This window comes from Suncus etruscus, chromosome 10 (assembly GCF_024139225.1).
Source record: "Suncus etruscus isolate mSunEtr1 chromosome 10, mSunEtr1.pri.cur, whole genome shotgun sequence".
Lineage (NCBI taxonomy): Eukaryota > Metazoa > Chordata > Mammalia > Eulipotyphla > Soricidae > Suncus > Suncus etruscus.
This window is the reverse complement of record NC_064857.1, coordinates 36873529-36888860: the sequence shown is the minus strand read 5'-3', so window position 1 is coordinate 36888860 and position 15332 is coordinate 36873529. Positions and strand designations below refer to the sequence as shown.

Genomic DNA, 15332 nt, shown 5'->3' with positions numbered 1-15332 from the left:
CCGGGTGTACTAGTTGTCTAACCCCAAAGTTTTTCGTTGTGGTCCCAGTAAAAGTTCTCAATCACAATTATTGTAGTCAGATTTCTATAGTTAGAGATCCTGGTTTTTTTGGAAGTTGGGGTCAATGGAGTGTCTTCTGGTTGCATCTCATAGTTAGGTTGCAATGCAGGGAACCCTGCCCTGAAAGCAAGTTGTTGCTGTTTCCAAGTCATCAGGATGTCATATGAACCCATTCTGGAGCAAGTCGGGCAGCATTAGCATTAGGGCCTTCCCCAATAGAAGTCTGATTCCTGGTGCTGGTTCCATGCTGGTTCCATAGATTCCTCCCACATTCTAGAGTGGAAAACCAGGGTTATGATGATGGAGACACTACTCAGTGTTTCAGACTTTAGTGTTCAAGTTTCCAAAGCTACTACATAGATTTCCCACTTTGGCCCCAACACAATTTGGCCCTTGTGGCCCCTGCTGCTTCTCCTCCAGGCCCATATTGAAGAGCAGGAGAAGATGTCACAGCATAAGGCCAGGACAATGGAGGCCTCAGGGGCACAGAGCTCAGAAACTGAGGCGGAGGGGGGGGGGAGTAGATGGAGCTGACATAAAGATGCAATGACTTGGAAACTTCTCCTAAAAATGAGCTTTTCATATCTGCTATGTCTGACCTGAAAACCACTGAAAAACCACATTTCTGTTATTTTTCTTTTTGGTTTTGGAGCCACACCCAGCAATGCTCAGGTCCCTGAGGTCACTCCTAGTGATGCTTGGGAGGCCATATGACGCCAGGGCTGGATCTCCTGTATGCAAGGCCTATGCTCTAGACCACCAGGTCATCTATCTCTCTGGCCCCCAAACCACAGTTTTACTTTCGACAACAATAAAAACCACTTATTAGGTAATCATTAAGCCTTAAGGTGATCCAAAGCTTTGAGCTGAACAAGTGGCTCTGTTTGGGAGGGAGAGACAGACAGAAGGGAAGAGGAGGACAGTGCAAGTTGGAGGGGGTGAAGTTGGGAGGTTCTGGGGGATCTGCATGTCACAGGGAACACATGAGATCTCTGTGTCTGTGTGCCCGTATTGGACAAGCAGTGGCAGAAGGGCAAGGGTGGGAAGGGGATGTTGTTGAGAATAGGGCTCAGGATGACTATGCGTGAGAGAATGGAATGCTTCAGGTTTCCATGGCTTTATCAGCAAGTGGCATTTCACTCTATCATCTGGGCTGAGGGGACTGGAATAGAGGTGCAGACTGGGCACAGGAGATCTGGACTCCGCACAGGGGAGCTCTGACACACCCTGAGCACAGATCCCAGCTACATTAGAGGCTCACTTTGTGCATGAGTCTGTGAGAACATGTACATTGGTGCCACATGCCATCTGCGCATACTTCAACACAAGTGCCACAAACATACACATGGGCCTACAAGCAACATACATGTATCCACAAAGGCACACTGGCACACGATACACTTGAACATGTACAAAACACACATGTCACTTGTGCACGCGCACACAATGCACATCTCATAGCCACAACATACCTGCAGGTATGCAGTGTCACCTGTATACAACATACCACCTGCACATGCAGTGTCACTTACATACAAGCACATGCATTACCTGTCCATATGCAGTGTTACCTAGACACATGAACACATGCCACAAATATACATATGTGTGAGTGTCTGGTTTTCCATTTCTTAGCCCTCTTTTTTTGTTGTTTTTGTTTGTTTGTTTGTTTTTTGGGTCACACCTGCAGCGCTCAGGGGTTCCTCCTGGCTCTAGGCTCAGAAATCGCCCCTGGCAGGCACGGGGGACCATATGGGATGCCGCGATTCGAACCACTGTCCTTCTGCATGCAAGGCAAACACTTTACCTCCATGCTATCTCTCTGGCCCCACTTCTTCCCCCTTCTAATTGAGGGGAGAACTGTACAGCAACCCTGGGATGTTAAAGGTGCAGAAAGATACCCCCGCCCCTCAAAACACCTGAGATATGCATGGGAAATCCCACCATGCTCCTTCCTCTGGGATCCCTAAGTCTGCTGCTACCACAAATGAAAATGAACCACGCTCTATTGCTCTCTCTTTGGGACTCCCTTTGCACACAGTGGGAGTTGAATAAATACTTGATGACAATGGTTCCGGACCTGCGACGCTACCAGCTGTTCTGGGCTCTGAATCTCGGAGTCGCAGAGGGTAGATGGGAGGGAGAGCAACCCTGGGCTTCCCTGGGGTTCCTTTCCCTTAGATCTTCTGGTCACAGGCTAGCTCACTTCATACATCCTGCTTGGGGGTGGGGGTGGGGAGGCCAGTCCTCCCTCCCTCTGTCTCTTTCTCACCCATTGCTGGAGAAACACTGGTGAAACCAGGGCACTGAAAGGAACATGACAGTGGTAAAGCACCCCGGGGGGGCTGACAGTAGCAAAGCTTTGGGATCACACTGACCTGGGTTCAAATCCTAGCATCCTAATTACAAGCTTGGAGACAGCTGACCAGTTAGTTTACTTTTCTGTGCTTCAGGTTTTCCTTTTTCTTTCTTTCTTTTTTTATTTTTATTTTTTACAGTTTCATCTGTAAAAGGAGAATGATGACATCATTTTCATAGGTTTGATGCGAGGGTTAGAAATAACAGAAGCGTCTGCACACATCTTGCAGGCGTTCTGTGAGGAGCACTAGGTGAATTTCTGCACCTGGCACCAGCAGCATGCTGCACCCCCAAGCCCCTGCTGCTTCTGTGATGTTGATGTCATTCCTGTCCACTTGGGGGTGCCCCTTAGTAAAAAGGGGAACATGACACCCAACTCCTAGTATTTGAAGGCACTGGTACTGGTTGAGGAGTGTGAAAGACGATAATTACCCATTCATATTAAACGGGTTACCTTCCTGCTTCATAGCCCCGCATGGAGGCACAAGACACCCTGCCGGAGGAGGCTCTCTGTACCCTCCTGCGATCCCCACCCCTGCCATCTCTGGTCGCCTCGGGTACACAATGTCCCACCTGCACACACAGTTTCATTTGCATCCAGGCACATGTGTTACCTGTCCACATGCAGTGTTACCTGTACACATGAACACATGCCACATGGATGCATGTGTGGGAGTGAGTGCCTGCTTCTCCACCTCTTCTGCACCCTCCCGCTAACCCCACCCCTGCCACCTCTGGGTGTGGCTCAGCGCCTGGGTCCCGGGGCGGGTGGGAAAAACTACATTTCCCAGCTCTCCCCGCGCAGCTAGAAGAGGCGGTGAAAGCCCCGCCCACCAAGGGGGCGGGGCTTGCTGTGGGCGGGGTCAGGAGGTGTTGAGCAGCCAATGAGAACAGCTGCTAAAAAGTGGGCTTGGCCTCCCGTCTGAACAGTGGGAGGAGAAGGCGAGCAGAGCTATTGAGCCAGCGAGGAGTGGAGCTGAGCCCGGCCTCACACTCTCTCTCCTAAAGGGCCACCTCCTAGAGACAGACAGACAGAGAGTTCTTTTTCTCCTTCTTGTCTCCAAGCTCCCTCTCTGCCCTCCCTCCTGGCCCGGTGCAATACATTCTTGAGTGAAAGCATCTGGACTCCAGGGCAGCCCCAGAGAAGAGAAGAGAAGAGAGTCAAAGAGAGAGAGAAAGAGAGAGAGAAAGAGAGAGAGGACTGGAGCCTGAAAGACGCTGGTGGGGGAGCTTGGATGCTTGGCTGTCTCTGAGGACATCATCTTTGGAGCCAAAAAGGGTGGCTTTGAGGTGGGGATTGTGGTGCAGGCAAGCCAGCCCAGCCCCAAGATGGACACTTCTGGGCATTTCCATGACTCAGGGGTGGGGGACTTGGATGAAGACCCCAAGTGTCCCTGTCCCTCCTCTGGGGATGAACAGCAGCAACAGCAACAACAGCAGCAACAGCAGCAGCAACAGCCACAGCAGCAGCAGCAACAGCAACAGCCACCACCGCCAGCAGCAGCAGCAGCAGCCCCCCAGCATCTTTCAGGACCCTCGGTGCAACCTCAGCCTCCTCAGTTGCAGCAGCAGCCGCCACCACCGGCCCCAGCGCATCCCCTGTCTCAGCTTGTCCAACTCCAGAGCCAACCGGTCCACCCCGGCCTGCTGCACTCCTCTCCCTCTGCCATCAGGGCCCCCCCTTCGGCCAACTCCACCGCCGTCCTCCACCCTTCCTCCAGGCAAGGCAGCCAGCTCAATCTCAATGACCACTTGCTTGGCCACTCTCCAAGTTCCACAGCCACAAGTGGGCCCGGAGGAGGCGGCCGGCACCGGCAGGCCAGCCCCCTAGTGCACCGGCGGGACAGCAACCCCTTCACCGAGATCGCCATGAGCTCCTGCAAGTACAGTGGTGGGGTCATGAAGCCCCTCAGTCGCCTGAGCGCCTCCAGGAGGAACCTCATTGAGGCAGAACCCGAGGGCCAGCCCCTCCAGCTCTTCAGCCCCAGCAACCCCCCGGAGATCATCATTTCTTCCCGAGAGGACAACCATACCCATCAGACGCTGCTCCATCACCCCAACGCCACCCACAACCACCAGCACGCTGGCACCACCAATACCACCACCTTCCCCAAAGCCAACAAGCGGAAAAACCAAAACATTGGCTATAAGCTGGGACACAGGAGGGCCCTGTTTGAAAAGAGAAAGCGCCTGAGCGACTATGCTCTGATTTTTGGGATGTTTGGAATTGTTGTTATGGTGATAGAGACCGAGCTCTCTTGGGGTCTGTATTCAAAGGTAGGGGCTGCGGCTTCTCTTTCTACCTTGAACAAAAGGAATATGTAGGTAGCAAGAGAGAAAGAGATTGAGAGAGAGAGATTGAGAGAGAGAGAGAGAGAGGAGAGAAAGGGAGAGAGAGAGAGGGAGAGGGAGAGAGAGAAAGAGAAGAGAGAAAGGGAGAGAGAATGAGAGAGCGGCTGAGAGCAAGGTGGATGGAGGTGGGGAGAGGCGTTTGCTCAATTATGTGGAACACTTAACTTCCCATGGTTTTTCCTTCCTAATCCTGGGAGAATTCATTCCTCCCTTTCTTGGGGGGGGCATCCCCATACACAATATCTATTTCAAGACTCCGTGTTAGGGTGGATTAAAGAACCCCTTCTGAGAAATCGCTTTGCCCCCCTCCGGCTCCGTCGTACCAAAGCATAACCCAGAAAGCTGAACGCACCAATTAATTACACTCAGCCTTGATGTGCTTGCCAGTCCCTGCGACTCCCCTTTTTCCCCCCACCCCGCCTGCTCCACTCCATTTTCCCCGAGGATTTAAAAGAAATAAATGTCTGGGTGTGGGGGGGTGGGAATTCTGTGCAATCTCCCAAGTCCCCTTTCTCTCTATCTTGTCTTCTCCTCTCCCCAACTTATGCTTCCCCTCTTCCTCTGAGAGAGATGAGAAAGAGAGAGAGAGAAGAGACAGGCAGAACCGGGAAGCCCCGGGGTAACCCGAGCCTCCTGGGGCTAAAGCACAGGCGGAGGGAACCCGCGATCCTTTCTCTGTGGGGGAGAGGACGGGAATAGACCTGCCGCTGCCTCAGAGACATCCCCTGACAAAAATGGCTACAGGTGGTACCCGGGCATAGCAGATGTTGCCGGCTTGGCATTAGCAGGCGCCTGTGTGTGTGTGTGTTGTGTGTGTGTGTGTGTGTGTGTGTGTGTGTGTGTGTGTGTGTGTGTGTACAGCTTGCCGTTAGGGGGGATGACAGGGTTTCCTGGGCATGCCCCCATCTCAGACCCCAGCCCTGGCTCTCTTCCACCTTCATCCCTGGTGGGCCGAATCGAAATCAGAATGAGAGTGTGTTCAGAGTACTAGGTTGGAAACAGCAGCACTGGCTTAGCAGTGGCGGGGAGCAGGCTTTAGAGGGGGGCCATGGCCTCTCTGCCTTCCAGTCCAGCCCCAGGCTGTGGAGGGGTTCCCTTGCTGCGGGGGCATGGAAAGTGCATCCTCCAAGGGCCCGAGCTATGAAGCCTGTCATGGATGGCTCTGCTACCAGGGAGCCCCTTGCTGCAGGCTGGGGAGTTGAGGGACTAGAGACATCCCCACTCTACCCCTCACCTCCAATATGTTGTGCGTGTATTGGAGCGCATGCGTGTGTATCTGTTACATGAACAGTGCCCATATGTGTCCGTGTGCGCACACATGCAGCGCCCACATGCTTTCACGTGCCCACACCTATGTCACACCCAGCCACACATGTGTAACAAGCAGGGCAGGGGCTAGCTAGCTGGGCTGGCTGGTGGGGCGCAGGGAGGGACTCAGCTGTTGAGGTTTCAAACAGAGCTTGTTTCAGGCTGGGCACAGCTGCTGTGACACTGTCACATTCCTTGTTGAAACCCAGCCACGGAGACCTAGGGGCTGCTGATCGGGTTTCCCGCCCTGGCCCTGCGCTCTGATCAGCAGCAGCTTTGGCCAGGGCCGACCTGTGCAGCGACCCCTGTGGCAAGCATGCCACCCTGCCTGCTCCTCCCAGTGCCTTCCTGGCCGCCCCTCTGCGAGCAGAGCTGAGGGAGTGTGGGGTTCCCCCGTAGCTGCTGCGGCTCACTTACTTAGTCATTGCCTAGAATGAACCTGAGCCTGTGGGTCCTGCTGCCGCCGTTTTCCAGGCACCTCCCCTCTCCTTTGCACTCTGCAGGGTCCCCCCTCCTTCTGGTTTCCAGTTCCATCCTGGAATCAGGAGTTCTTAATTAGGGGGGGGCAGGAGGAGCACATGACAACGCAGATGCTAGGAACTGGGGGTTCTTCTCTCAGATACCCCTGGGCAGAGCTGATGAGAGCATCATGCTCCCAGAGGCAATGGGGTGAGCTCTAAGTATGTGCTTAAAACTTGAGGTGATGGTGGGAGGCCTCGAGGCAGGATGGGGTCACCCTCACTGCAGCAGGGTCACCTGATGGGGCTTCAGGAATGGGGCTTCCACCAGCTCAGCAGGAGTTGTGGGGAAGCAGGCTGTGGGGGAAATGGAGGGCTGGGCTTTTCCTGGTTTTGGACACTGATTCACGACAACCTAGAGAGGACTGAGCAGATCCTGGGAATATCATGGGTGAGAGGAGCACTTGGGGTCCCCCTTGGGTTAAGGGGCTGTAAAGACCCCCTTGATCCAAATCCACTCAACTGCCCTCTCTCTGCCAGCTCCTGTTGTCTGCTACAGAGGACACTGTCTTGTCCTGGCAGCGGTAGGGGTCACTGGAAAGATCCAGGCCGCATTTCGACCTACATGCTGCATGTCTCAGGTGTGTGGTTCTGAGGCATCAGGCAAGGAGAGTGAATGAACTTGGAAGGGGGGTGTTGCAGGACACTGGCTTCCCCCCCCCCCATTCCCTCCCTCGGGCTCCAGAGCAGTTACTGAGCTTTGTGTATCTGGGGCGATGGGTGGAGATTTAGACTTGACAATGTTGTGATAAGTTGCACAGGGAGAAGTGTTACCTGAAGGATGTGGTTTCAGAGATCAGAGGATGGGCTCCAGTGAGCCTACCAACTGGCAGGGCCAGCTCAGAACACCCTGGCCTCAGAGGGCTTGACAGAGCTTTGTGCGTCTGGGATTTGGGGGAGTTTGCTGACCAGGTAAGGCAGGAAGATGGACATGAAGCCCCAGAAACCCCAGCTCGATTGTGTTATCCTGCATAGCTTGTGATGGCCCCCATGTTCTTTTGGGACAGAGGGACATAGTCCCTCCTGGCCTTTGTGGATACTTTATGTTCTGTGCTGTCTCTGATGCTCTCCTGGGGCTGTCGCCTTCTGTGGTGTCTGCGGGTGGTGATCATCTTTACTTGGAGAGGCTTTTCTTTCTGACACGTTCACGAGTGAGCCCCAGTAGTTAATGCAAAAGGGAGCACAGCGGCGTTTGCCTTGCAAGCAGCCGATACAGGACCAAAGGTGGTTGGTTTGAATCCTGGTGTCCCATATGGTCCCCCGTGCCTGCCAGGAGCTATTTCTGAGCAGACAGCCAGGAGTAACCCCTGAGCACCACCGGGTGTGGCCCAAAACCCAAAACCCAAAACCCCTCAAAAAAAAAAAAAAGAGCCAGTGTGAGGGGGTGAATAGGGTTAGAAGATTTAGTTCCTGTCCCCGGAGTGGTCCATGGTGACAGGTGGTGACAGACATGGGATGTGGTTCAACATGTCCTGGAAGGAACCTCAATGGGGAGCTCCTCTGGTGTTCAGGAATCCCCTTCAGCTGGTCTGTGTCTCAATGTGCAGTTCTCTCTGAGGCTGTCACTGCTCGCATTGGGCAGGGCACAGAGATCCTAGGGAGAAATTTGTTCTGGTGACACTCCCACTTCAGTACACGGCAGGTATAAGGAGAACTGGGGGTCTATTTCCTTCCAGGAGTAGTTTGAGGCTCACCCGCTGCCCTGCCACAAAACATCAGCTTTACCCTTTCCACAGGCCCTAGCTCTGTTGAAGCTCGCATGGCTCCTGTCCACCAGCTGTCCTTCTGTGGCTGAACTGTGGCTACTGTCCAGTAGGCTGCTCCTGTGGCCTTGGGCACCAGTAAAGGAGGAGAATGCAGGGGTAACATCCTTTTTCCTCCAGTTTTGTCCTCATCCTCATATTCCATCAGATTATCCTTGCAGGTGACTTTGTTCCTGTCACTTGTGTCTTTTTTTTTTTTTTTTTTGTCTTTTGGGTCACACACGGCAGCGCTCAGGGGTTACTCCTGGCTCTACGCTCAGAAATCGCTCCTGGCAGGCCCAGTGGACCATATGGGATGTTGGGATTTGAACCACCGTCCTTCTGCATGAAAGGCAAATGCCTTACCTCCATGCTATCTCTCCGGCCCCATCACTTGTGTCTTTTTTTTTTTTTTTGGTTTTTGGGCCACACCCGGCGGTGCTCAGGGGTTACTCCTGGCTGTCTGCTCAGAAATAGCTCCTGGCAGGCACGGGGGACCATATGGGACACTGGGATTCGAACCAACCACCTTTGGTCCTGGATCAGCTGCTTGCAAGGCAAACACCACTGTGCTATCTCTCCGGGCCCATCACTTGTGTCTTGTGTCCTCCCCACTTCCTGCTCATTCCCTTCATTCATAGATCAGCTTCTGGACACCCAGATGCTGGACAGAATGGCTGGCCTGATGGTATAGATGGGCTGAGGGTTTGCTGGCTGTCCATTCTTGGAAGATAACCAGGTTCTTTGGGGCCATATGCCACTGCTGGGCTCCAGGATCCCCACCCCTGGTGGAGTGTGTGTGCCACAGAGGCACAGCTGAGAGGACACACCCTGAGATGGGGCAGTAGGGGAAGGTATCAGGATGTTAGGGAGGGGCAGTGCCCAAGGGCCCTTGTGTTTGTGTTTGTGGACATGTAGGGAAAGCAGTCAGTCTTTCCCTGAGGAATCCTCTGCAGAAGAGAGAGATCCCCTGACCCTGCCAGACCCCAGGATCTTGTAGGCACAGAAAGTCTTGCCCCACAGAGGCCTGCAAGGCACCCTCTCTCCATAGCTTCTCAACTGGGGTAATACCATTATTCCTAACCTCTTTGGACACTCTGCACATGAGACCCCGTGGGGCCCTTCCTACTGACCTTTTTTTGCTTGCCTCACTCTAGAATAATCCCTGTGAAGGATGTGGGGACATACACATGACTGTCTGAGGTAGTGGATGCCTGAGGATTGGAGGCCTGGCAGGGCTCATGGCCTCTTTTTAGGATAACTGGGCCTGCTGGAAGGGATGTGGGTGAGGTGAGATTGAAACTGCTTTATGCTATGTAAGCAGTCACAAAATGGGTGGTGTAGTGATTGGGATGCTTGGCTGGTATGTGTCCTATCTGGGTTCAGTACCCAGCAACCCATAGGGTCCCCCAAGAACCCTGCCAGGAATGACTTCTGAATGTGGAGCTGGAGTAAGCCCTGAGCATCGAAGGGTGTGGCTCCACCGCACCCCCTAAAAAGTCAAGTCACACAAGAATTAAGGCAACTCGAGTCAGCTCTGCAGGGTGAGGCCTAGTCTGAATGTCCAGGGCTCAGAGTTCTGTGTTCTGTTGCAGCGACTTGGGAAGCACATTGGGGGGAAGGCAGTGAGTGAGGATAGTGAGCAAGAGGGAGAGAGAAAGGGTGTGAGGGGGTGGCTGGTATTGATGAAAAGCCACTTTCCTCAGCTCCATGGCAGCAGGGGGACCAAGTCACTGCTGTTTTTCTTTCCTCTCTTTCAAAACCCCAGAGGGAGAGCAAAGCACCTATTCCCCTTTAAACAATGTGAATGCTGAGCCTCCCACCTGTTCAGATAGCAGGGGGAGGAAAGTTCTAGAGCCATTTTTTTTTCTGGTGAGAAAAGTCCAGAGGAAGCAAATGGTTTTCTGTGTTCCCCACTATCATCCAGTCATGCCACACAGAAGCCCCACTGGTATATACTGGAATGAGGTGAAAAGAGGGCAGTGAAGGAAAATGGATGAGGGGCGAAGGAGAATGGGCTGGGTGCTGGGGAGGAGCCATGCCAACCTTCCACACCAGAGGCCTGCAGTTAGTGGATCCTGCCCTTTGCAAGGAGGCCCAGGCCACTTGGTTGGCATGACCTGTCTGTCTAGAGTGGTCTGGCTGTCCCAGGACTCTTGCTTCTTCATGGCTGCCTCTGCTGTGCTGGATCAGTGACATGTCTGTCTTCTAAGACCCAAGTCCAGTTTTACATGCCTGAGAGCAGGGGCAGACAGACAGGTAGGTGACAAGGGGAGGGAAAGGAATCTCACAGAAAGCTTGGAGACCCTGCCAAGACAGGTAGGTATAGAATACCAGGGTACCCCCCTCATATTAGCTCTCCACACCCCTCCTTCACTAGGGCCTTTACTCTCCTCTAGTGCTGTTTTTGTTTGTTTTTTTGTTTTCTTTCTTTGTTTTGCCACACCCTGTGGTACTCAAGGGTTACTCCTGACTCTGCACTTAGAAATCACTCCTGGCAGACTTTGGGGACCATATGGGAAACCAGAGATTCAACCTGGGTCCTTCCCAGGTTGGCTGCTTGCAAGGCAGACTCCCTCCCTCTAGTGCTGGTTGTAAGGTTCCTCTTAGAGCTGCAACTTCTTGTAGCTCACAAGAGTTGTGGTGTGGGTCTTTGGGGTCCCCATAAGACCTGAGGGATGGTACAAATGGCAGAACCCAAGGTTGCTGGCCTCAGTAGGTTCGGGAAGAAGCTTTCCAGTCTGTCTTCTGGTCCCAAATGCCAGTGAAGCTTGCCAACGGTGTGAGTGAGGAGACCTTGAAGGGTGTCTCCATGCCAGAGCTTCTAGAATTGTCTGAGTGCTAGTTCCCAGTTTGTTGGCGTGAGGCTTTGTCTAGCACCCTCAGTGGTGGTTTGTGTTTGAGAAAAGCCCGTCTCAGCTCTGAGGGCTGCATGATCAGGCATTTCCGATTTGGGCAGCCTTTGCCAAATGCCATCACTTCTCAGGTCCTCTGTCCCTCTGCTGTGAGGACAAGGGTTGGATCTAGTGCTGGGCTCCCTTTTGTCTCCTGATTCCCACGAACCCGATTCTCATGTTTCACACATTCCAGTGCAGAGACAGCCAGTCTTTTAACTCAGGCTCTCTAGGTAGTTAGGTTTGCATGCCAGCAGTGGTCAGGCTGGGGTGTGCTCTCCTGGCATGTTATTTGAGGACACTGGGAAGCACCTTGTTGGAGCTCTGTAGGTTCAGAGACCAAGATGGAAGTATTATAGGCAGGGTAGAGAAGTGTGTGAGCAGCTGGCAGAGGAAAAGGGAGCAGTGGAGATGGGGAGGTGACCTGGCATGACTCTGGACTGTGGACCAGGAACAGGGCTGATAATTTTGAACTGGGAATGGAGCCATAGAACCTGTGCGGTAGCTGAGGGCATGGGGGTGATTAATGCTCCTTTAAAATTTTGTTTTTGGTGGCAGGGGACACATGGCAGAGCTCAGGAGATACTCCTGTCTTTTTGCCTGGGGGTTGCTCTCAGCTGTCTTCAATCCCAGTGGTGTTCAGGAAACCATATGGTGCGGGGATAGAACCTGGACCTCGCGCAGACAGATCCTGTGCTCTGTATATTAAGCCACCTTTCTAGCCAGTGAGATGATTTATATACTAAGAGGACATCTACAATTTTGGGACTCTGAGTTCTGCAGCTGGGGGAGAAGGGCAATTTCAGATGGCAAGGCAGCCTGGCATGATTTTAAAGGGTCTGGGATCTGGATTTGATTCCTGCCTCACTGGCATACCAGTACTGGACCTCTGGAATGGACTGGACCAGCATGTGCTTCCCTGTACAGAATCACCAACCTGGAGTTGGTGTCCCTGCTCCCAGATCCCCTGAGAACCATTGAGGAGAGAGGCCTATGAGCATCAGTGGCCATCCAGGCGGCAACACATGTAGCTCTAGAAAAGAGAGAGAGTTCTGGGAGGCCCTCATCTCAGAAGCCATTGGCCACAGTCAGGGATGTACTCAGTGGCACTATATGAATCCCTGGAATTTGATCCCCAGCACCAAATTGTTTCCTGAGCACTACCAGATGCAACCCCTAAACACCAACCTAGGAGTAAACCCTGAGCACATCCAGGTATGGTTCCAAGGCCAAAAACAAAAACAAAAAAATCAGGGCTTCAGTTTAAGTGACCAGCTGCCCCTACACACGTCTGGGTGCATCCCCAGGGGCAAATCTGCACAGGAATTGGAGAGCAGGGTCTCCCCAGAAGTCAGGGAATTTTAGAGACCTGGCCCTAGTCTCTGAAGCCTTTGTCCCTCGTGGGATCCCTTATTCCACACCAAGAGTCAGTACTCTGTGGTGTGGACAAGCAAATGGGACAGGTGGAGCCAAATCAAATTAAGCCCATGGAGTTGGGCTAGGGGCTGAGAGGCCTGGAGAAAGATCAGGGGGATAGAGGATAACCAGGCAGAAGAGGCCTAGAGTGCATGTCATGGGCACTGTGGGAAGAAAAGTAACCCTGGACCCTCAGATGCATCTTTTGGGGATCACCTGTCTCCATCCTGATTTAGGCAGCTGGGGCAACTCAGCAGGCTGCAGAGGCTGTGTTGCCTGCAGGAGGCCTGGGTCTGATTTAGTACAGTTTGTCTCATGTGCAGTGCAAACCAAGACTTGAAACAACAACGTTCCATCTTAATTTGAAAGCCTTGTTGGGGATTCATTGAGAATTAAGAAACTTTCTTTAGTGTGTGAAGATGTGCCACACCCAGTGGCGCTCAGGGATTACTCCTAGTGGGGATTGGGGACCATATGTAGTGCTGGTGATTGAATGGGGCAACCACATCCAAGGCAAGTGCCCCCACCCGCTGTCCTAGCTCTTTGATTCACGAGAGACTTTCTACCCTTTCAGCTATGGCAGGTGATAACTTTCCCACTGCGTGTCCTGGGCAACCAGGTATCAGGAAGAATGGACTCAGGGTTTGCCCTGCCTGGAGCCCATTTTTTTTTTGTCACAAGTCTGGTTACAAGGTACCCAGAGTAGCATTCTGAGCTAGCCTCTGTGACACTAACTGAACAACATGCAAATGATGTGTGAAATAACATGCAAATTGGCATCTGTGTTTTTGGATTCGGCTTGTTGGGCATTCTATGTAAAGGACAGGCCTGATGCTCAGTGTTACAAGAACAGGGAGGCTATTACAGGGAGATGCAGCCACATTAACGAAAGCCCTGGCTGGGTATTTAGCATGAGATTTGAGATGGAGCAGCCCATAAGCCTGTCTTTGGTCAGGACCCCGAGGCAGGGAGAAAGCAGGGAAGGGGCTGGCTGAACAGAAGAAGGTTGGGCAGATAACACCCCACAACACCCCACAATTCAGGTCCTGTCTACAACTATGGTGTCTACAAGAAAGAACTATAACTCCAGCTCTAGTGCCTCACTTCCCCCAGTTGTAAACAGAGGTCACAGCATTTACCACCCCAGGGAGAATCAGAGAAGATCAGAGATGATGTTGGCATGAGTGTCTACTTGGTGCTTGGTGGGTCATGAGCTGCCAACAAGCGGTGGTTTCTCCCAGTGCCTTGTCCTGAGCTGGCATCTGTCTAAGTCCAATTCATTCCTTTCTTTTAAGTTTCTAGAGATTGAGGGGCTGGAGCAATAGTACACTGGTTGGGGTATTTACCTTGTATGTGGCTGACCTGGGTTTGATCTCCAGTATTTGATATGGTCCCCTAAACACTACCAGGAGTAATTCCTGAGTGCAGAGGCAGGAATAACTCCATAGCATCTTCCGGTGTGGCCCAGAAATCAAAAGATTTTAGAGTTTGACAAATTGGGGCATTGCCATTTCTTTTTCTCTTCTAGCCTCTATTGAGGACATGGTTGGCTTGCTCAGTCAGTCCTGAAGTAGCTCCCTGTGACGGAGTGTCCAATGCTGCTGACCCAGATGAAGATTTACTCTTTCTTCCAGGAAGACGGTGTAGCAGGAATTGTGTAGTTCCGGGCAGGTGATGCCTGTGGTGGACTCAGAGATGCGCAGAGATGGGAGGATGGTCCAGGGAGACAACCAGGCCCTGTATGACCTCATGCCTTCCTGAATGATCCAGCTCATGTGGAACCTGCCAGATGAGCTGGCCTGCGTGGGCATCTCTGGACTCACGTAACTATTTTTTTTTGGTTTTTGGGCCACACCTGGAAGTGCTCAGGGGTCACTCCTGGCTGTCTGCTCAGAAATAGCTCCTGGCAGGCACAGGGAACCATATGGGACACCGGGATTCAAACCAACCACCTTTGGTCCTGGATCGGTTGCTTGCAAGGCAAACGCCGCTGTGCTATCTCTCTGGGCCCTGGACTCATGTAACTTAACTAAGTCTTCTCAGTGCTGGAAGGGGCAACAGAGTTATGGAGAGGAGACTTGATGGGGCTGTGTTTTGTTGATTCATGCTGTGATAACTTCTTCTAGTCTCCAGTCTCAGCTGAACTGAGCTATGTGCTTGTACATGCGTTGTCCCTAGCAGGGCCTTCCCTGGGACGATGTTGCTCTCTGCTGGCTCTTCGTAGAAGAGCCTTAACGTGGGTGGTCCCTCTATGCTGCCTTGAGTGGAGCCTTTTATCTGTGGGGAAGCCTTCCAGAGTCGCTGGGGCCCCCAGGTCTATGCCTAGTGGTGCTGAAGGTGGGTATATGGTGCCTTGGGCATGCAAGGTAGACATTGCACCTCTGGAGCTTTCCTGGCCCCTGCAATGGGCCCTAGATCTAGAAAGTAGAATGACAATAACAATGGGGGGTTGTTAGGACAGGGATCTGGTCTCAAGTGGCTATACTGGGCCATACTGGTCAGAGGCAGGCTGTGTCTTGGTTATTTCTTCTGGGATCCCAGTGGCCATGGAGCCTTCTGAGATTCCTTCCCTGGCTCTGTGTCTCCTGTTCATTGAGCTCCTGGTTGGATCTGCTGTTTGACTCTGCCAGACACTTGTCTCCCTGGGGACAGATACTGAGTTGTGTGGTGGGCCATGTTGGCCT

At 52.7% G+C, this 15332-nt stretch overlaps 1 protein-coding gene across 1 annotated transcript in view; it reads left to right on the top strand.

The window, feature by feature from the left end:
- Positions 1 to 3400: 3400 nt before the first annotated feature.
- KCNN3 (potassium calcium-activated channel subfamily N member 3) overlaps positions 3401 to 15332 on the top strand; it is a 154093-nt gene continuing 142161 nt past the window's right edge. Inside the window, exon 1 of the mRNA XM_049782233.1 lies at positions 3401 to 4695. Within this exon, the coding sequence (XP_049638190.1) occupies positions 3748 to 4695 (948 nt within the window). The 5' untranslated portion in view covers positions 3401 to 3747. The remainder of the gene's footprint in view (positions 4696 to 15332) is intronic.